Genomic DNA, 22523 nt, shown 5'->3' with positions numbered 1-22523 from the left:
CGCTTCACCCTCCTCGCGAGACAGCGGAGACCCCGGCGGCTGCTGCGACCCCTGTGACGTAAAGCGCTCATTACCAATGGTAGCCTGGGGGGCGGCGGCAGAAAGCGAGACCCACACCGCGGCCCCCCGCGCGTCAAAACACAACACCCGCGTGCGTAACGCAGGCGCAGTAGAACAGCGCCGGCACCGAGGGCGGGGCCTAAGAGCACGGCCGAGCCCGGCCCTTCCCCCACAGTCCCCTCTATTCCCAGAATGAGAGCGCCGAGACCCTTCCAGGCACAAATCACTACCATCACCGTCATTCTTCTTACCACCAGTTTCAGGGTTACAGGCGCACATCTTAATTTTCGCTCTTAACTTACCCAAAGAACTAGCGTGGTCTAATTTAAACCTCATCAAACTCCGCGAAAAGTTACTAAAATTATCTCTAGTTACATACATAAAGAAACTTGCGTTACAAGGAGATGAAGTGACCGCCTCCGGTTGCACAGCTAGGAAATAACACTGGGGTTCAAATGGAATCCAAAGCTAGAGCCCAACCTGTGTCCTATGCAGTCTTCATAAATCTGCTCCAGTCTAGGGATACACAGGAGTTACAAAATGATAACGTTTTTCTCTCGAACACTTTACCCCTTACCCATTCCCCGAAATCTGGATTAAAACCCTCTTGGGGTGATACCTGAGATGTACAGAGACAATGTCTGAGCCTAAAGTGGCCCATTGCCCCCATTCTACCCACAGGCCTCAGATGGGAGCGTCCCAAACACTGTAGAGCTGAACGTGGTATATAACCGCCCAGGTACAAAATTCAGTCTCTGGATTGATAGCTGATACGTGCTATCGTTCTAAGCACATAACATACGCTCAAAATAAAAACAAACAAACAAAAAACACTTGTTGATCAGCACGTACATTATGCCAGGTAATCCGCACTGCATTATTTCTTCTTACAAGTAGCATTTACAAGCCACTGAGCTCTCAAAGACTTTTGTTTCTGACAGAAGGGATCAATTAACAAGGACTCCCATTAACTATTCGTCCCTGTTATATAAAAATAGGTGCCACTCTTACGTCAACGATGAATATACAAACGTCTATCTCTATTACGTGGAAACAAATGCGGGAAGATACGTTAATCCCTCCAGCGTCAGAAATCAGTGTGGTATTTAAAATGAGGATTATTTTTTCCAATACATTTTTAAATGCACACGGCGGTTCATAATCTTGCATGAATACAGCACTGCAAATGAAAGATCGGTTGGTAAGGCACGCCCATCTCTCTGAATAGCCCAAAAAAAAAGCCATTTTCAAGATATTTTCTCCTTTATCTCATTCCCTCGGTGCACCCCGAGCTCGGCCCTCAGATCACGTGAGCCGGCCCCCAGCTCAGGGCGGAAGAGGCCGGCCCGGCTGATGGGAAATGCTCCTGGAAGCGAGGGGCGGGCGCCCATGCCCAGCTGAAAGATGGCCGCCACCGCTCAGCAGCCGCCGCCCGGGAGGTTACGCTAAGGCCCGCAGTTTCCCTGCGTTCCCGCGGGCCGCCGCAGCCTCCTTACCATGAAGCCCGTGAGTCGCCGCACCCTGGACTGGATTTATTCAGTGGTAGGTCCCTCGTCTGGCGGGGCTCCCCGGTGTCGACTCCCTAGGCCCGCAGGCGGAAGGCCCCCAATTTCCTCAGCGCCCAGTAACTCTAAAATCCATTCCTGTATTAAGGATTTTAGTCTCACCTCGACTCCGCCTCTTCCTGGAAGACAAGCTCTTCCGCTTCTTACGTAAGGGCGGCTGGGTGTACTCTCCTCCGGAACTCCCTTTATTCGTTTTTCACTGTAACTCCCACTTCACCGACGTACACTGCGACCTCTTGGTGCGAGGGGAGGGAGAAAAGTACCACTTACAGTAACCTTTTTTTTTTCTTTTATTCCCCATCTTGCATTTTTTAGTTGCTTCTGGCGATCGTATTGCTCTCCTGGGGATACGTCATCTATGCATCGACAGTAGTCGCACGACGACAGTTAAGCAAGGAATACCCAGACAAAATCTTGGGGATGAATGAGAATTTGTAACTCCTCTGGATTTAATTCTATACATGTAGTCTTTACATCATGCTTATCTGACACGTGTCTAGATTTAAAGTAAAATCCATTATGCAGTTTCCAAACTTATTTTTGTTTAGTCCTTTATAATAACCACTAATCTGCTAATTTTCACATAGAGCTTTGCCTTTTACATTCCTATATAAAACCTAGATCTGACAGCATGTGAGTACTGGATAATAAGAAGAATGACCCGCTTTGCAACCTAGAGTTTCTAAAGTACCTCTTTTTAAATGCCACAGAAAGTCTTCTTTAAAACAAATTGTGTGGAATTGCTGTTCTTGTATTTGTTTATTGCAACATTTCATTCTGTTGCATACCGTCACGTAAGATTAGATTAAGTGCTGTGCAAGAAAAAATCTATCATATGACTACTTTTCTACAACCTGTTTTTCAGGAATGGCCAGAAAAAAGTGATCACTCATACTATTTTTTTTAGCTTGTCCAGTTTTTAGTTACTGTTAAATAATTCAGAGTTGCAAACTGTACAATATTTGGGAAGAAATAGACAACACATATCTCAGAGTAAACTTTATTAAAGTTACTTTTCCAGAAAATATATTCAGTAAATACAGTAATGCAGCAACAAACTTGGGCTCATATGCCTTTGACATGTTAAAGTAAGCTTCAATGATGCTGATCAGGAAATTCTTTCATTGGTGGAATTACTTCTCCAGTCTCCAGAATTGTATCACCCTAAAAAAACAAAGATGCATTAGAAAAATCTTGTCTGCAGAGGTGATAGTTTCATTTGGTCAGACTTCACATGGAAAATCTAGTTCGGTTCAGGCATTCACACTTTGAAAAGGCCTTAGAGAAGGTAGAGGCTATCTAAAGATGAGCAATATTCAGAATCTTAAGGTATAAGTGAAGGGGAGGTGTAAGTGAAGGAAGTCCAAGGGAAAGTTTCACTCAAACAAAATGTCCAGAAAGGGCATAAGAGTGGTATTCTCAGAGGGACAAAAAGATGTTTATTTTGCATGGCCCCAAGAAATAGGAGAAGCCCTAGAAAGAAGTTACAGGGAAACATCTTCAGTCCAACACAAGCAGGTAATTTATTCCCAGCAACTGAATGTGTTAGGCAATCACCAGTTTACCATTTGGCTCAGATATGAGGGGCAGAATGCAAACTTTGCCTGGGTAGCTGATTCAGGCATCTTTGCAAACCTAAATACAACCAGTTTGGTAGAAAGGGCATGGGCTTTGGAGGCAGAACCAAGTGGTGAGAATCCAGGAACCTTCACTAAGAAGCTGTGTAATTTTAGGCAAGTTACTTAGCTTTAGTTCCAGCTCTGTGTTTAAAATAGAGTCTGTTAGCCTAAAAGTCCACGAATAAATTGGTAGAGCAGAATTACCCCCATCCCCACCCTTGCCATTCCTTGACCTGGTAGTGTTCAGGACTGGTATCTGAGGAAGAAATACACTTTTATTGTTTAAAACATTATACATGGGGGGGGGCATAATTTGTTACATAGTTAGCATTACCCAAACATAGAAATTAGTATCCTGAAGTGGTACCAATCCCACCATAATAAAAACTGAACCAATGCCACTGGCTTACCAGTGGAGGCAAGGACACTGGTGTGGAGGTTAAAAGATGGAAACAAATGGCAGCAGTAACTTGGAAGCAGAGCATCTAGTGAACTGAGGTCCTAGGAGAAGTAGCTGAACGAAGTTACAGTGTGCCTCTGACTACCACCAGCTGCCTTGGGAATGTACTTTAAGAAACATGAGCTTAGGCAAAAAGTGGTTGATTTAAGAGGAAAAATAAAAATGGAAAGAATAAAGAAATTCAGGGCCTTGCAGTATTGGAAAATCATACTGCTTCTGAATCTCTAAACACTGAGAATGAATACCAAAGAGATCCTGAGATCAGAGGCCCAATAAAAATAAGCAGAGGGACTCTGCTATGGCAAAGTTCAGATCTTAAACCCGTGTTTCAGATGTCCTGCACACAGCTGCCATAGAGTTTGAAGATGCAGTTGCATGAGGACCAAAGAAATGAGAGAACTTGGTAGCTGCACAAAGCACAGATGCATACAGGACTGACTAGAAGCAAAAAGGCTCCCATCACGTATTCTTCTTTCCACATCTACCAACTATTTTGGGAACTAGATGGTCAAACCAAACACATAGACAACAAAAGCCTGTGATTATTTGAGCTTAAAACAACCTCTGGCCCTCAACCTTCTGTGAGCAGAAGGCAGATTTTAAAGGCTGTACCACCCTAAGAGCATGCTTCCCAGTACACAGTTTAGACATGGTCTAGGTTGATAATGGTAAAGAAAAAAAAAAAACGAAACCCCGAAACAGAGCCAGGGGCCAGGAAGAACGATGAACAAAGGAATTCCTTCCAGAAAACAAAATCGGTGCCCATTCAGGTGTGCAGCACTGCACACGAGGGTGAGGAGTCTTCATGTTTGACCACTGGGACTTCAGAATTGCCAAGAACTAGACTGCTGTGCTGTCTGAATTCCACCACTGAACAGTGGGTGGCTGGGGTTAAACAAGGGATACAGTTAAGTAGCCTTCGTAGTTCACTGGTCCTCAGGTCTCCAAGACAAGTCACATGTAAACCTACCAGATACTACTGTGCAACATACGGAGATCCTGCATTTGGGGCTGGCTGCAGTGATGGTATGGGACTGTAGGATTTCTCTCCAGGAAGGGACTGTGTTTTATATGTGGGGAGAAGGAAGCAAAGAGCTATTCAGTAATGAGAAGGATGGACTGGCACAGACTCCAGGCATGGTAGACTGGAAATATAAAAAAGCACAGAGCTCTGTGGGACAATAACAATGAGTCCTGGACAAGAGGATCTGAGGAGAAGTGATGTAAGCTACTTCCAAGGTTAGACCTTAAAATCCTCCTGAGATGTCCATCCCTCTCTTTCCCTAACATGATCTTTGGAAGCCTCATATTCCAGATGGCATAACTATAAGATTGTGGAGGACCGCCTGATGCACATCAGTCTGTGCTGTCAGTAAGAAACAGACTTTTGACTGTTAAGCCACTGACATCTGGGGGTTTGTTAGTGCCTATCCTATTCTATGTACAAATGGTCATTCTTCAAGTCCTCACAGGGGAAGCTTCTCAAAGGGATCAATGGCACAGAAAGAACCACAGTGGCAACAACAACAAAAACAAAAATACAGAACTAGGCAAAATGCTCCACAGCATTTAGGAAACCATCACGTTGGTCTTCTAAAAAGAGTCTCACCCTTCTTTTCCTTTGAACCATACTGGCAAAATAAATAATAAACAGATACGTCAATGGAAGATTAAATAAATTACCCAACTGGTGAAACTAGTAAGATAATTTCCTATTTTGAGACTACATAGGCCCTGACATCCATCAATTATACACAATGAAATACAGAAGAAGTTCCCTATTTCCAACTGAAGGGTTAGCCAATTTTGGTTGTTCACCCTAAAATTCCCTTCTTGCAGACGATAATGGATTATTGTGATTATGTCATCTGATTGAAGCAAGAACCAACAGCGTTCTGTTTTTCTAATGTACAGAACTTAGAGATTGATGGTAGTTCATTATCTATGACTAGAAATAGGACAAGAACATAATCTGTATTTTGCTATGCTAAACAATAACTGCACAACCAGTAAAAATACCAACTGACAGCTAAGTAACCTTTTAATGCTGGAAGACTCATTTTAAATTAGGATAATAGCTTACATATTTACATCCCAAAACTTAAAAGTACACATTAACACATTTTAAATTCACAGATGGAGAGGTCAAGGTCAAACTGCCATAAGAAATGATAGTCTGGAATTATTAAAGGAGGAATTCAGCTGCTGTTACTACGCTCAAGTGTCTGCTCAGGCTAGTGCTCTATCTCCTCAACTCCACATGGAACAGGCACCTCTGAAAACCTGTTGGCGCCTTCAGTTCACTTTAGGACTACAAAGGGCATACAACAAGTTTTATAGCCAGCTTCAAAAGAAATGTGCCCACCTCCCATTTTCAACAGTACCTGCTGCCTCGAAGTATTTCCTATTTTTTTATAAGAATATACAAAACAGGCATTTGTACAATGACAGTGAGAAGAACACTTTAATGATCACTTAGGGAGGGAAAAGAGAGAAGACTAATAAAAGAAAAATCAGAGACATATTAAGACTTACCGGGAATATTCTGGGCTTCGTTTCAACAATGGCATATGGTTTTGCCTGCAATAAAAGCAATGTTCTGTTAATGATGGTCTTAGAGTTTCTTCTAAAATAAAATCATATCCCAAATTTTTATCTTAAATCCCAAACTTTCACCAAACTCCAGACTCATACATTCAATTGTTTACGCAAGATTTTTACTTGGCTATCTCTACCCGTCATCTCAAACTTACCCAGGTCCAACTTGTAACATCCCCCAGCCCCAAATGGTCCCCTATTGCAGCAAAATGGCACTTCCATTCTCCCAGTTATAAAGGCCAAAAACCTTGATTCCTCACAGATCCTGTTGGTTCTATCTTAAGATTACATCTTGAATTCCACTATTTCTCACCACCGCTAGTACTACTACCCTTGTTCAAGCCTCTATCATTTTTTATTACCTGCTAGTGTCCCCAACATTGGTGCATGCCCTCTCAGTCTATTCCCAACACAGAGACAGAATGATTCTTTTAAGATGTACCACTCCTCTGCTTAAAGTTTGGTAGTTCCTACAGCAGAGGCCAAAGTCCGTGCTGTGATCCACACAATCCAACCCTTGGTGACCTCTCTGATGGCTCTCTGCTCTCTCTCTCTCTCTCCATATTGTAGTCACAGTGGCTCCTTTGCTAATCGTCCAATCAGCTGGGCCTGCTTGTGCCTCAGGTCTCTTCTACATAATGATTCCTCTACCTGAAATGCTCTTCTAGATACCTGCTTGGTTCATATCTTCACTTACGTTTCTCTTCAAACAGCACTTCCCAGTAGAGGCCTCGTCTTACCCTACTTAGTTTTCCTTCTGTAGATTTATAACCTCCTATAATACTACATGCCTCTTTATCTACTTACTGCCAGTCTCCAAGACTAAACATTTCATGAGAGCAGAGACTCAATCTGCTTTGTGTCACTGCTATATCCCTGTGTTTAGAACAGTGCCTTGCACACAAGAGATGCTAAATAAATGTTTGTTAAATAAATGTATTTACGAAGCACAGCACTAAGATACCACACCAACAAAATATTATTAAACAATTATTGGCATAATGTAAGACTAAAGGAAGCTAGAGACAAAAATAGGAGATAGACTCAAAATACGATGTATATACATTAAAACATCTTTACATACCGTGGCCAGAGGCAAGAAAACACTGAAATGTGCTTAGAAAGAGTGTAAAATTCAGTTAATAACTGAAGTTGTTAGCAGAAGCAAACTGCAACATTAGTGAGGATGCAGACCTGCCCAAATCCAGAGGAGAATAAAGTAAGGAGGGGCCTTAGGACCTCAACTAACATAAAACCTTTAATTATTTCCATTTGTGGCTCAGGAAAAATCACCTGAAGTAGGACTCACTCAGATAAGCAACTGTATTGTCTTGAACTATAAACCAAGCAGTTTGTTCAATTTGCTTCTCTTGGGAGATAAGTGTCTTTTCAATCCTAGAAAAAGTTACTTAAATATAGATATAACAACGATTAAACCTAGAGTATAAACAAATAAATGTCAAATTTAGTAAGTTCTTAAAACACGGGCACAATCCAGATACAGTATTCTGTTATTTAGAATATCATGTTTAAGGTAATCAATCTGGCCACTAGAGGTTCTAAAAGATTAGTTTTAGGATTCAGTTAAAATGTATAATTGACTCAGGCTTGTGATTCTAAATTTAAAAGGATTTTGCTTCCTAGGGTCATTAGTTTGCCCTATACATGCTTAAAAATATAATTCAACATATAAATACAAATGTATAAATGCAGCTTAAAACATACAAGATAGCGTATTGGTAAATGGAATTATTTTAGGAGAGTTTGACTTGAATTAATCCAAACATAATAAGAACAAAGAAAGGAGACTTCACATTTTACTAGACGTATAAATAGTTTAACAGAATTTTAAAACTGAATTTAAAGAATTAGGGAGGAAAAAGAAGTTTTTAATTTTGAAACTAACAAACTGAATTTTAATTTATATTCCAGGTAACTGTGAAGTTTTCTGCACATAAAAACAATTTTTGGATGTTTAAAAAATACTTGCACTGACAAGAAAAGTAGTAACATTTTTTTTTCTTCTATGGAGTCTTGCATGTTAAGACAGTGAAAAAAATAACAGACATATAACGATATGAAGTGGGCTGTGGGCTTGAAGATGAACAAAAATACATAATTTTGTTTAAGCCACGAAACTCCTATTCTTAATTCCTACTAGCCTCCACTAATTTCATGTTTCTAACACAGAAGACAGGCTGTGTCCACTTGGACATCCCCAAAACTGCTGTGGCAGCAGATGCTCCCACACAAATTTACTCCTTTCAAAACCCTACTTACAACTTCCAAGGTGAGAAATTTTAGTCACAAGTGTCTCTGAACTTTGGTTTCATCCCCAACTTAACTTAAGCTATGTCTTCCTTAAAAAATGGCTTCTGCCTCCACTTTTCTTTTTTATTCCTGCTATCTATCTTCACACCTTACCCAGATTCTCATCAACTAACATCTACTAAACTCGATGCAACAGGCTCTAGCTGATTTGCCTGATATCAGTACTTTTTTCCCTCCAATTATCCTCATCCTATCAATGTTTTTTAGGTTCTCCTAAATACACACTTTTATCAAGTCACTCTCCTATTGAAAATGGAAAGCTTCCCACTGCCCACCAGATGAGGTTCAAGCTCCTCTGCCGAGCTTTCAAGAGCTTCCACTAGCCGGTCCCAGCCGATGGAGCCAAGAGACCTGCTACTCTAGTCACCTCCTCAGCCTTGGGGAGGTGTGATGCACATACAACTCCTTATTTTTCTTTCTAGCTGGAATCTTTTCTCCTCCATACGCTTACCCAAGCCATATCCATCTTCTATCCTTACTATAAACTCTTTAAGGTTAGGAATTTTATCTTGTAATATTCTTTCCAGAGCAATAAAGGAAGATGAAATACTAGGCACTCCCTATTTGTTGATCGATGAACATAATCTGCTTAGTGAACAAAACAAAAATTATGCCAGCAATCAAAATTTAAAGAGACCCTGCAATCAAGAGAAAACAAGTCATGTCAAAGGGAATTTTCTGAGAATACCAATTATTTATTTCACCCTCCTTTCAACAAGTTAACAGAAAGCAAACCTCAACTGGATTATCTACAATTTGTTTAGACAGTCCCTAGCTTTTGTTTTATCTTGAAATAATTCTGTACTTACAAAAAGTTGTGAGAATTATAAAAATAGGGGCACTACTGGGTGGCTCAGCCAGTTAAGCATCCAACTTTGGCTCAGGTCATGATCTTGGAGTTCATGCACATCAGGCTCTGTGCTGACAGTGCAGAGTCTACTTAGGATTCTCCCACGCCGTCTCTCTCTGCCCCTCCCCTGCTCACTCTCTTTCTCTCTCTCTCTCTCAAATAAATAAAACGTTAAAAAAAGAATTATAAAAATAATTTTTTCCTGAATCACTTCAGTAAACTGCAAATATTACTTTAGTATTCCCTACAGAAAAGAACTATATTCTTAATCACAGTACAGCCATCATGATCAGGAAATTAATCTGTTTCACTACTAATACATTACTACCTTCTATCTAGTCTAAAGAACCCACTCAAATGTTACCAACTGTCTCAACAACTGTCTGGAATTTTCAGAAAACCCCCTCTTACATGACTCGTTCTCCATTGCGGTAGGGTCTAAAACTCTGAATGCCAATGCCATCTTTGTTCTTTTAACTAAGCATATTATGCCAGTAAGCAACAACTGCATTCCGCTGACATGACTCTTTAAGTCTTCAACCTAGAACAAATCTTCAGTCATTCTTTAACTTTCACGATCTTGACACTTTGAAAACTTTTTTTTTTAATATTTTATTTATTTTTGATACAGAGAGAGACAGAGCATGAGAGGGGGAGGGGCAGAGAGAGAAGGAGACACAGAATCCGAAGTAGGCTCCAGGCTCCGAGCTAGAGTCAGCACAGAGCCTGATGCGGGGCTCGAACCCACGAACGTGAGATCTGACCTGAGCCGAAGCCGGAGGCTCAACCAACTGAGCCACCCAGGCGCCCCAACGATCTTGACACTTTGGAAGGTAACACAGAGAAGTCCCTCATTTTGTCTTATGATTAGATTCAGGTTATACATTTTTGACAGGAATAGCACAAATTTGATGCTGTTTTCTCATTCCACCCTATCAAGTAGTAGACAATTTCAGCAGATCCCATTATTTGTAACAAATAAGTATGGTGAAGATAGATATTTTGAGATTAACCTTAGCAACTTTTGATGTTCTCAGGCTGAAGAAAATGTTACTTTGATGATTCTCAAGTGGTGACCTTTCTAATTGTATCAGTCCTTGTCCATTTATTATTTAGCAATCTATTATACAAAAAAAGGTCTCTTATTAATTTTTTATATGTGTATGGATTCATGATTTTGCATTTTACTTATTCAATTGGCTATCACCTATAACTTTCATTATTTTTTTTAATGTTTATTCATTTGTGAGAGAGAGAGAGAGCAAGCGAGCGACCCTGAGGGGGAGAGGAGCGAGGGGGTGGGGAGGACAGAGGATCCAAAGCTGGTTCTGCACTGGCAGCAGCAAGCCTGATGTGGGGCTCGAACTCACAAACCATGAGACCATGACCTGAGCTGAAGGCTGACACTCAAACGAGCCACGCAGGGACCCCTATCACTGGTCATTCTGATGCTCATATTGTCCTGTGGGAGTGCTGATGAATGAGCACAATAAGTTCATTGTGTACGTTTCCTGCCCCAGCCCTGGAATTGGCCATTTCTCTAAAGAGCTCTGGATCCTCTCAGTGGGGAATTGATTTAGAAAATAAGACCAGGCTGCTAGATACATTAATTACCATGTGGTAGCATAGCTCCCTGGCCTGTCAATGGACAGATGTACGGAATATCCACATTTATATATACAATTCTTTATCAATGCACACTAAAAACCTTGAGTTTATACCAAAAATTCCAATTCCATTACAGTGCAGCACAGTTTTCTATCTTTCCATGGGTGCAAGTCCCTTTTCTGACCATGAGGATTCTGGGTCTCATTACCATCAATGTATGTACTTATTTGATCCACTCTCCTATATATAACCAATCTCCTGTCACACCACCACACTCCAGTATGAATAATCTCCCCTCATTCAGGTCCCGAGATCTTACTACGGATTGTTTCCTCCATCACTGCCCCAACCACCTTTCTTCCAGATGTCTTCCTCCCCTCGCTCAGGTTCCAATATCCCACCCCAGCTTAACGACCACTGCTGCTCTCCAAACAAGCATATTCGCCAACGCTCCCCTACCCAACCTTCCCTCTTCCGGTATCTTCCCAGTATCTGCAGTGGGTACAAGAATGCCCTATTCGCTCTGTTTGGGTTATGACACTCCGTGCTGGGCAGCCACCACTGCTTTCCCCTCCAGGCACTCCCCTGAATGCACTCCTTCCTCGTCCTGCCTTGGATCCAACGCCATATACCAGACTATCCCTTGGCTTTAAAATGTGGCAACTGGCTCAGTTCAATCACCACATGTAAGATATTTCCATGACAAAGTTCAAGCTTTTGGGCATCGTGGATTCCAAAGAAAGAAAATCGTGAAAAATCAGATAGAATGAAGAGAAGTGGAATGATGACAAAGGTAGCCTTTGTCTAATTTGAATTTTATCTTAGATCACATTTATGCTCAAGGGAGCAGAAATTCTTTTCTCTCCTCCTACTTAAGACCCCAAGTTCACACTGGTATTATTAGGTCAACTACATTCTGATCATTTAAACACTTTTTATTTCAAAGTATAATCAATTAATATAAAGATTAATTTTTTGAAAGACCATACTTAAGTTTCATTAAACCTTTTACCTAAAACTGTTCAAAGTAGTTCAAAACCAGTTTTAAGTGCAGGTTATTTCCACTAAGTAAAGCAAGGTAAGGCATGCCCACATAGGAAATAATTTTGTATAACATTAAAACTTATTTTGAAAAAATACATATTTAAAACATACTTACAGTCACATGGTATTTGATATAATAATGAATAAGCCAGGCAGGTATAAGTACATGAGTAAAAGCAAAGATACTGTGTCCATATGCCTTATAAATCTGGGGGGAAAAGAAACGCACATAAACAGATATCCCATTTTTTATGTCTGTGCTGTGGCAGGAAAAAAGCATCAATGATACAATAATGTCATGATTATTTAAAAATGTCTGCATACTACATATTCCCTACAGTCTGGAATTAACCTCACCTACTCAAATATTTTTATTAAACACAGGGCCTGCTAGGGGATATCTACAGAGTTCAGAGCAAACAAGGTGTAAGACAAGTAACATTCTGCAAAGCTACAGTAAGATATTTATAGATATATATTTTAAAGACTACATAAAACATCTCTAATATAAGCTTGTTAGATAAAACATGTCATAAATAATGAAAGAATAATTTTAATCGATTTAACTAGAGTAATCAAACCTACAGCACTTTTTAGGTAAAGTCAACCTCTTAATTTAACAATTTCAGATACTCCCAGTCAACACACACTCATCATTCTATGCATAAGGCAACAACCCTGAGCTCCAAAGTTCGAAAAAGAATTGTTTTACATATTGAGATATGTAAAAGCTCACTTTGAAATGCCTTCAGGAACAGTAACTTAAAAGAAAAAGGCAAAATAGAGCTACAAATGGAACTTTTCCGTGATGGAAACACACCTATCTTACCAGGGAAAGGGCAAACTAGATTCTAGGTGTTACAGTACATCTGATTATGGAAGAAAAATTAACTCAAAGTAAGGTAAAACAGACTTCAATAATTATTTACTTTCTTTCATCAACTTTCAACCAGGTAGCTGCCCAAATCAATAAGTAATAAGTAATGTCATGGATACAAAGGGTGAGAGGGGGGCTGAATTAGAGATTAAGTTTACCACCATAAATAAGTAGCTCATACAACTGTCTCAGAAAAATGTGTGCAAGACTTGGTAGCACCGTCAGAAGTAGATACGCATGGGTCTCACTGTGAACTCCTTCACTTCTCGGCTCTGTGACTATGGGTAAATCATTCGATTTCCGTAGGCCTCGTTTCCCACACATTTAAAATAAGGATTAGAAGTGGTGTCTACCTTACCTTACAGAAGTAAAGAAATAAAGTAACACATGTGAAACACTCAGCAAAATCCAAGGCAGAAAGTAAGCACCCAAGTGTTACTTAATAGTATTATTACCATTATTATTAGCCAATGTTATACCTCGTTGAAAGCAATTCTGAGATGCAGTGTTCATCACTTAAACTGATGTGATTTAATGAACCTCAAGAAAATGTCCGTCGCAGAGACCCTTAAAATAAAGACAGCTCTTAAATGAGTGATTTTCTGCCGTGTAAAGTGCAGAAACGGCATTTTAAAATTAAACAATGGGTTAGAAGCACATAGTGGTTGTTCCGAGGGTGCTCTATTTCTCCGTAAGCACACCAACAGGCCCCTATCATTCATGGGGATCACATGCGGGCTGTACTACCAGTTAGAGATTCATCGTACCTTCTGGTAGTTGGGTGTCGTGTTAGTCTCTATCACCTCAACTTTTAAAAAGCAGGCAGCTGTCTTTAAATACTAAAATCACACAGTTGTCACTCAAGGGATCCATTCTGTAAAAACTAAGCAAAGAGTCGCCTCCTTCTCGTCACACATGACAGCAAAAGGGCATGGCTCTCTCGAAGCCATACATATTCCTGAACTCCAGAACTCCCAGCCCAGGACTCTTAGGACAGGAAAGCGTCCCCATTAAACCTGAGTCTCGGTTGAACCTGGTTCTCCCTCAAAGAACCACGAGGATTTGGGGGCCCAGAGTGCTGTCAGTCCCTGGGGTGGCTCTAACGAGCAGGCGTCGAGCGGCCAGCCTGGGGGTCGCGGCAGGGTGCATCAGGGCGAGGATGGTTTGTCACTCACCATCTTCTTCCAGGGGGCCTGGTCCTGCAAAAACTTATTCCAGAATCGCTCCATAGGCCACACCCTCTGCGGGGGCAGCACCGGCTCCCGGGGGCTCAGCTCCTGGTCCTTTAGCCATCGCCTTCTCAGCTCTCGGAGCTGCTGCAGCCGCAGCTTCTCGTCTGGCGTGTACCCCGACATGTCGCCGCTGGTACCAAGGCAGGACACGGCGCGTCCCCGACCACGGTCTTGTCACTTACGCGCGCCACCCGCCTCCCGAGGCGACCTTGCGCGGACGCTTCAGAGCGGCGCGCCGTTATGACGTCACTCTGGTCCTCCCGGCGCAGAGGCTCCAACCTCCGCGCAGGGGCTGGGCTTGCGCAAAGTCTTTACCGCCCGTATTACGTGCCAGTGGCTGGAGGGTGCGCCTTAGTTGTGGGGGGAGGGGAGACAGAGGGCGGAGGAGTGGAGTGGGGTGCTGAGACTTGGAAGGATGAGACTGTGTGATTCAGTGAATGGGACGTCCAAATGCAAATTCTTCACCTCCCTCTCCCACCTTGCTACTCCTCTTCCCATGACCTAGAGAGTCTGTGGAGAACGTTACTTCCAAGTTTAAATCCCAGCTGTGTCAGTGACTGGTAAAGTGACCTTGAGCAATCTAAGTCTGTTTCTGTATCTGTACTGCAGAGGCAAAAAGAGTAGCGTAGCATCTAACAGAATCGGACCGGGTTATGCTGTGACCAGCAATTCCACTTGGAGAACTGTATCCGAAAGATAAAGTGGTAAATATATGAAAAGAATGTGCACAAATATTCACTGCAAAATTATTTACAATAAAATACTGGAAATTCCTCAATGGTGGGCTGGTTGAAGAAATTATGGTGCAGTAATGCAATTCCCTGGTATATACACAACTGTGGATCTCTACAATCTATTGTGAAGTGAAAAAAAAACTTAAGTGGTGAGAAGTGTATATCGTATGCTACCTTTGAAAAATGATGTGAAGGAAACTATTGCTATTGGGTGAGAAAGGGAATAGAATAGAGGAGACAGGGATAGAAGCTAGGCATATCTGTATATATCCTATGTAATAGATTTGACTCTAGAACCATGTAAACATTTTATATTATTATAAAACAAAATTAAATTTACAAAATCTCTAAAAATCAAAAACACATCAATCTAACTGATCTGTTAGGTGAAATAACCCCCCAAACACACACCATTTCGGGTAAATTTAATCCATCCAATTACTGTACATCTATACAGAGACCTCAAAGACAGAGGAACTGGAAAAAAAACATCTTAAACTATTTTAGATAATATATATTGGTAGTGTTGGTATTATTAATGTGACATGAAACTAAATATTTACACTGAATTTTTGTAATGGGAGAAAGGAGATACAAATATAAATTGTTTGACTTTAAGTAAAAACTCTGAAGGCCTGAATTTGAATTAAAAGACTCAGTAACAACACTAAATATGTTTTATCTTTAAATATATTTATTTGAAGCACCTGGGTGGCTCAGTCGTTGAGACTCTTGATTTCGGCTTAGATTCCTGGGATCAAACCCCACATCGAGGTTCGTGTTGAGCATGAAGTCTGCTTAAGATTCTTCCTCTCCTCCCTTTCCCCTCCCCTTCTCATGTGTACATGCTCCTCTCTTTTTAAAAACTATATATATTTTTTTCATAGTATTTTCACTCTGCCCATTGAAATGACTTAAAAACAATAGCCAATCCAGTAACCACTAACATCTCTAGCACCTAGAGTGTGATTTCTAAATACTAGTTTCTGTTAGAAGAAACCAGGACTCCTCAGAACAGCAGTTCTCAAACATTTTGCTTCTCAAATTTCCTTAAACTCTTAGAAGTTGCTGAGGATCCCCAAAGAGCTTTTTTTTGGGTATGGGTTATACCTACTGATGTTTAGTGCATTCGAATTAAAACAGATTTTAAAATAACAAAATATCCACTAACAAAACTTATTTAGTGAGAAGAGTGCCATTGTTTTCCATTTTTGTAAATCTCTTTAAAGTCTGGCCTAATAAATGACAGCAGAATTTTTAAAACCCCTTCTACATTCAGTCATAATATCATATACCAGGTAGCCCTTGGGAAACTATACTTTTGTAAGAGAATGAGAATTAAAAAGGGCAAATAGCATTTTGGTATTAGTATGAAAGGATCACGGGGATTCCCAGGGGTCCTCAGATCACTCTTTGAGAACTACTGCCTTAGAGAAATACCAAATTCCAGGTCTGTGTTAAGAAATGTAACAGGAGCCAGGAACATCTTGCTTAGCAGAAAGAAGGGAAATTTTTAAAGACTGGATCGTGTCAAAAGGATTCAGGAGCAGGGGTGCCTGGGCAGCTCAGTCATTTGAGCATCTAACTGGATTTTGGATCGCTTCTCGGCCTTTGGCTAAGATCAAGTGTAACTGGATTTTGGCTGAGGTCATCAACCTGCAGTTCATGGAATCGAGCCCTTGTTTGGGTTCCACACTAAGAGCATGGAACCTCCTTGGGATTCTCTCTCCCTCCCTCTCTCTGTCCCTCCCTGGCTCATGTGCTCTCTCTCTTGCTCGCTTGCTCTCTTTCTCTCTCTCAAAATAAATATATAATCTTAAAATTAAAAGATCCAGGAACCAACCTGAGTAGACTTTCACTGGTCGAAGTTACAAGTATTTGAGTTTCAAAAAGTATAATGACCTCATTGGAATGAAAAATATCAAAGAGATTCACATACACGAGGTCATGATGAGTTAAAAAAAATTCATTGGTAATTTTTGGATGGTGTTAGAGAACCAATTCATTATGTTGAAAGCTGTTATGTGAAGGGGGAAAATCAAGCATTTTTCTAGCATCTCTAAAATAAGTTGCATCTTGGAGTAACAAAATAGTTGATGAAGGAAGAATTTAATCAAAGAAGCATAAAACCTGATAAAAGAAGAAAGGATGGCAGAAGTAGAATATCACTATTCTGCAACCATTAGTTAATGAATAAATAAATAAATAAATCATCAAAAGCTGCTGACGTCTGAAAAAGAGCAAGTGCGCCTTCTTGTGGAAGACTCCCTCACTGCCTGTGAAGTAGCCTTGCCAAACAAAAAATTGAACCTGAATTTGATCAAGTTTCTAGATCCGAAGGAAGTTTCTAGATCATTTAAAGGAAATAGATGGACAGACTCCTTTAACTCCTATACAACACCAATAGGATGCAGTCGTAAAAATCCAAACCCTCGAAACTGTAGACAAGTAACTCTATTTCTTAAACAAAAATATATTGAAGAGAAAAACAGAATGAGAGAGAGAGAACCCATATATCAAAAGAGATGATAACTCTGGAACCACAAAAGACTCCAAATAGCCAATGCAATCCTGAAGAAGAAAAACAAAACTGGAGGCATCATGATTCCAGATTTCAAGCTATATTACAGAACTGTATAGTCATCAAGACAGTATGGTACTGACACAAAAACAGACACATAGATCAATGGAACAGAATAGAGAACCCAGAAAGAGACCCACACTATGTGGTCAACTAATCTTCAACAAAGTAGGAGAGAATATCCAATGGAAAAAGGACAGTGTCTTTAGCAAATGGTGCTGGGAAAACTAGACAGCAACATGCAGAAGAATGAAACTAGTCCACTTTCTTACACCATATACAAAAATAAATTCAAAATGGATGTAAGACCTACATGTGAGACAGGATACCATCAAAATCCTATATGAGAAAATAGACAGCAACCTCTTTGACCTCGGCTGCAGCAACTTTTTGCTATACATGTTGGAGGCAAGGAAAACAGCAAAATGAATTATTGGGACTTTATCAGGATAAGAAGCTTCTGCACAGTGAAGGAAACAATCAACAAAACTAAAAGGAAGCCTATGGAATTGGAGAAGATATTTGCAAATAACATGTCTGATAAAAGGCTAGTATCAAAAATCTATAAAGGATTTCAAATTCAACACCCAAAACCCAAATAATCCAGTGAAGAAATGGGAAGAAGAAATGAATAGACACTTTTCCAAAGACATCCAGGTGTCTAACAGACACCTGAAAAGATGTTGAACATCACTTATCATCAGGAAAATACAAATCAAAACCATGAGATACCACCTCATACCTTTCAGAATGGCTAAAATTAACAACACAAGAAACAACAGGTGTTAGTGAGGATGCAGAGAAGGTGGAATCCTCTTACACTGTTGGTGGTAATGCAAACTGGCCCAGCCACTCTGGAGAACTTGATGGTTCCTCAAATGTCACTACCCCATGACCCACCAATTGCACTATTAGGTGTTTACCTAAAGAATACAAAAACACAGATTTGAAGGGGTACATGCACCCTAATGTTTATAGCAGTGTTATCAACAATAGCCAAACTATGGAAAGAGCCCAAATGTCCATTGAATGATTAATGAATAAAGAAGATGTAGTACGTACGTACACACATACACACACACACACACACACACACACACACACACACACACACAGAGGAATATTATTCAGCCATCAAAAAGAATGAAATCTTTCCATTTGCAATCGTGTGGGCAGAGCTAGAATGCATTATGCTAAGCAAAATAAGTCAGGTAGAGAAAGACAAATACCATATGATTTCACTCATATATGGAATTTGAAAAACAAATCAGATAAACATATGGGAAGGGGAAAAGAGAGAGAGGGAAACAAACCATAAGAGACTTTTAATGATAAAAAACAAACTCAGGGTTGATGGAGGGAGGGAGGTGGGGGATGAGTTAGATGGATGATGGGTATAAGGAGGCACTTATCATGATGAGAACTGGCTGTTGTATGTAAGTGACGAGTCACTGAACTCTACTCCTGAAGCCAATATTGTATTGCATATTAACTAACAAAAATTTAAATTTAAAAACTTGTAAATAGCTGAATTATGGAAAGAACCCAAATGCCCATCAAGTGAAGAATGGATAAAGAAGTTGTGGTATATTATTCAGCTATAAAAAGAATGAAATCTTGTCATTTGCAATGATGTAGATGGAGCTGGAAAATATTTTACTCAGTGAAATGTCAGAAAGACAAAAATCATATGGTTTCACTCATACATGGAGTTTAAGAAATGTAACAGATGAACATGGGGGATTAAAGAGAGGGGCAAACCCATAAAACAGACTCTTAACTGTAGGACACACTGAGCGTTTCTGAAGGGGAGGGGGTGAGTGGGTGGGTGAAGGGGGGGATGGGTCTTAGGAAGCCCACATGTGATGAGCACAGAGGGGCTTTATGTAAGTGGTGAATCATTAAATCCTACACTTGAAACTAATATTACACTGTATGTTAATTAACTTGAATTTAAACAAAAACTTGGAAGATAAAAAAGAGATGATAACTCAACAATAAGAACATGAACAACCCGAGTAAAAAATGGGCCAAAGACTTTGACACCTCACTAAAGAAGATATACCAGATACCAGAAGATATGGCCAGTAAGCATATAAAAACATGCTCCACATCATATGTCATCAGGGAAATGCAAGTTAGAACAATGAAATACCATTATACAATTGTTAGAAGGGCCAAAATCTGGGATCCTAACATTTTTAATGTTTATTTATTTTTGAGAAGCAGAGAAAGCCAGCACAAGAAAGGGAGGAGCAGTGAGAGAGGGAGACACAGAATCAGAAGCAGGATCCAGGCTCTGAGCTGTCAGCACAAAGCCTGTCACGGGGCTCAACCCACAGACCGTGAGATCATGATCTGAGCCAAGTCGGAGGCGCAACTGACTGAGCCACTCACAGGTCCCAATCAAGTCTTTTTAAAATGAGAAACGGTGAGAGAAATTTGAACACTACTTTGATCTTTTATGATATTAAGGAATAGCTGTTAATTTTTTACATGATGACATTGTGGTTATATTTTCAAAGAGGAGTTCTTATCTCTTACAGATACCTACTGAAATATTTATGGGTGAGAGGATACAATGCCTCCTAAATAATTGTACATACTTTCTAAATAATTGGAGACGGAGGAAAGAGATTTGGAGGAGATAAGATTAGTAATGAGTTGGGAATGTTGATGCTGTCTAATAGGTAAATGAGGGGCGTAATGCTACTCCTCTCATATATTATTTTGCATATATTTGAAGTTCTTCCAAATAATAAGTTTTTAGAAATCTGTGCCTTGAAGTAGTAAGTAAACTATGCATTTAAGCTATTACCAATCCTCATTCTATCTTATCATACAGAATTTTAGACTAAAATTCTATATCCTTCTTAGGTTAGAGCTCTCAACTCTGTGAGGATTAGAGGCAAGGAACTGATAGAGTATAGTAAGTCCCTGAGTGCTTATTCATTTCAGGAGGGAGAGAGATCCTCAGTGAGGCGTTTGGTAACTCATATATATGTTTCTTTGGTGAATAGAGCTAATGGCATCTACTAATTTTTTAAATTTGGGAAGTTCATTCTAACTTACTCTGGAAAATTACTATACTTTCCTCACCTCCTGCCACCACTACGCTTAAAAAGAAAGAAAGTCAATATTGTTTTGGAAAATATATTCTTATACCACTGGCTACTGCGTACCATATTTCTACCCCTTCCCATTTACTTATGGCTGTGAAGCCCATGAAGAAGATGGGTTCTAAAAGTAAAACACAGTCGGGGAGCAAATTCATCTACCACACCTGGGAAATGTAGACTTACAAATTCAGTTAGTAGCACCTGGATCGACTCCTGGCTAGTCCCACAAGAGGGCACTGTAGCTTGTGGGAAAATTATAAATGGTGCACCATCAAGTTGAGCTCCCGGTAAGGTCTCACTAACCAGTCCATAAAACCAGGAAGGAGCTACAGCACAGTGGGCAGGGAAAGGAAGGAGTTGGGAGAGGAGGTGAGGGGGTGTCTTCTGTCAACAAACTTAGGACCTGTCTCATAAGGGTCTAATACTTCCAAGTATGTTTTTTTCCCCGAGTATGTTTTTAAAGGCCAGCTTGATTTGAGCCCTGGAAGACACCCCAGTTGGAGCAGACATGAGACGGACCTTGGATTTCAGGTGATGTGGGACAGAGAGCTGAACTGAGTGCAGGACCATCTGCCACAGACTGAACTTGCAACCTGGAATGGAGATTCCATCTTGGCCATCGAAGTTCCCTTTCAAACTGCCAGTCAGAAATTTAAAAGCTTTTGTGCTATCTTCATTTTAAACACATATTTCAGCGTATTTATTTTCTCTATAAATTCCTTTATATTTTAGTCAATTTCTTTCCTGTTGTTCTTTTGCTTTAAAAAAAAAATCTATCACCCTGCCACACAAGGCATCATTATTTCCAAGGACACACAAGGGAAAAGGATACTTGCTCCTATTGACTAGAAGATCCACATGAGGGAGCATTTTAGAAGTCCCTACTTGGAATTTTTTTTTTAATCAGTGTCTTAGAGGTATACAAAAACTAATATAATCAACAGCTTCACAACAAAGTTCATCACTTACACAGGCAGAAGATGTGTGTGCCAGAGATGGAGCTTTGAGCTGAATATCATATAGTTTCCAGCTATGGGGCACAGTTGGCATGACTACAACTGACTTAATACCCTACAACTCATAGGGCAGAAGAAGTTGTTTGACTTCCTGAGCATGTCCATCTCCTCAAGTTGTGACTTCTAGTTGGACCCCTGCACTTTCAGTGGCAAGTGATGGCCAACAGAGACATTCTAGAAAGAATAGCTGATTAAAATCATTATCTCTGCATCACAGAAGGCACCGTCAAGGTCTCGAAAAGAGTTTCTAAATTTTGTGTTTCCTTTCAACAGCAATTTAAAACTTTCTGCGTAAGCATATTCTAGATCATTTTGATAACCACTTTATACCAAATACCCAAATTTGCATGTGAGTTTACAATTGCATGGAGCCAAGGCACACTGTTCGAATAGAAGTTTCTCAGTCATTCAGAAGTAGGGAAGCTGTGAACGGGGCCGCCTCATAGCACACAGCACCTCACAGTTAAGATTCTATCTTCGTATGTATTGACTAGCAACAGCTGATTCAGTGAGGTAATAAACAAGTAAAATGAAAAGGTTTTTATTATATCTTCTCATTGTTAGAATATGTTGCTTCTATTGCATTTTGTAGGGTGCTAGTAAGCAGATCAGCCCAACAAAACAAGAATTGATTTGAAATTAATGTCATTTAAAAGGGAAAAGAAACCAATGCTCAATAACGCAAATAATGTCCCAGCAATGCACAATAAGCGGAGAACACCAAAATGCATCTTTCCTCTATTTAACACATCATTGCTATTGTCTTATTATTCAAATTTTTAGCCTTATATTTTTGTTCACACATAATTGGTAAATTAATTTCAGTTTT

The 22523-nt window shown here is 40.2% G+C and overlaps 2 protein-coding genes across 3 annotated transcripts; one reads left to right on the top strand and one right to left on the bottom strand.

Annotated features, from left to right (window-relative positions):
• The first annotated feature begins 1418 nt into the window (after positions 1-1418).
• On the top strand, positions 1419-2162 carry SMIM27 (small integral membrane protein 27). Its single transcript, XM_029920330.1, has 2 exons — positions 1419-1602; positions 1941-2162. Exons 1-2 carry the CDS (start codon positions 1558-1560, stop codon positions 2061-2063), a joined length of 168 nt encoding a protein of 55 aa, XP_029776190.1. The 5' UTR covers positions 1419-1557; the 3' UTR covers positions 2064-2162.
• Positions 2163-2609: 447 nt separating this feature from the next.
• On the bottom strand, positions 2610-14486 carry NDUFB6 (NADH:ubiquinone oxidoreductase subunit B6). Of its 2 annotated transcripts, XM_029920328.1 has the most exons (4): positions 14188-14482; positions 12251-12343; positions 6240-6284; positions 2610-2789 (listed from the first exon to the last, which is right to left on the bottom strand). In XM_029920328.1, exons 1-4 carry the CDS (start codon positions 14365-14367, stop codon positions 2721-2723), a joined length of 387 nt encoding a protein of 128 aa, XP_029776188.1. In that variant the 5' UTR covers positions 14368-14482; the 3' UTR covers positions 2610-2720. The 2 variants fall into 2 exon arrangements, with proteins under 2 accessions (XP_029776188.1, XP_029776189.1); XM_029920329.1 differs by lacking the exon at positions 12251-12343 and having other exon boundaries at positions 14188-14486.
• Positions 14487-22523: the final 8037 nt, after the last annotated feature.

This window comes from Suricata suricatta, chromosome 13 (genome assembly GCF_006229205.1).
Source record: "Suricata suricatta isolate VVHF042 chromosome 13, meerkat_22Aug2017_6uvM2_HiC, whole genome shotgun sequence".
In the NCBI taxonomy this organism is placed as follows: Eukaryota; Metazoa; Chordata; class Mammalia; order Carnivora; family Herpestidae; genus Suricata; species Suricata suricatta.
This window is presented reverse-complemented; position numbering and strand designations above follow the sequence as displayed.

Bases quoted from the DNA above. Each gene is read 5' to 3' on its own strand.
- SMIM27 (XM_029920330.1), top strand. From the start codon at position 1,558: ATGAAGCCCGTGAGTCGCCGCACCCTGGACTGGATTTATTCAGTG. The intron at 1,603-1,940 runs GTAGGTCCCTCG...TGCATTTTTTAG, and splicing joins TGGACTGGATTTATTCAGTG to TTGCTTCTGGCGATCGTATT.
- NDUFB6 (XM_029920328.1), bottom strand. From the start codon at position 14,367: ATGTCGGGGTACACGCCAGACGAGAAGCTGCGGCTGCAGCAGCTCCGA. The intron at 12,344-14,187 runs GTGAGTGACAAA...TTTTCCCCCCAG, and splicing joins AGGCCCCCTGGAAGAAGATG to ATTTATAAGGCATATGGACA. The intron at 2,790-6,239 runs GTAAGTCTTAAT...TTGTTTTTTTAG, and splicing joins CGAAGCCCAGAATATTCCCG to GGTGATACAATTCTGGAGAC.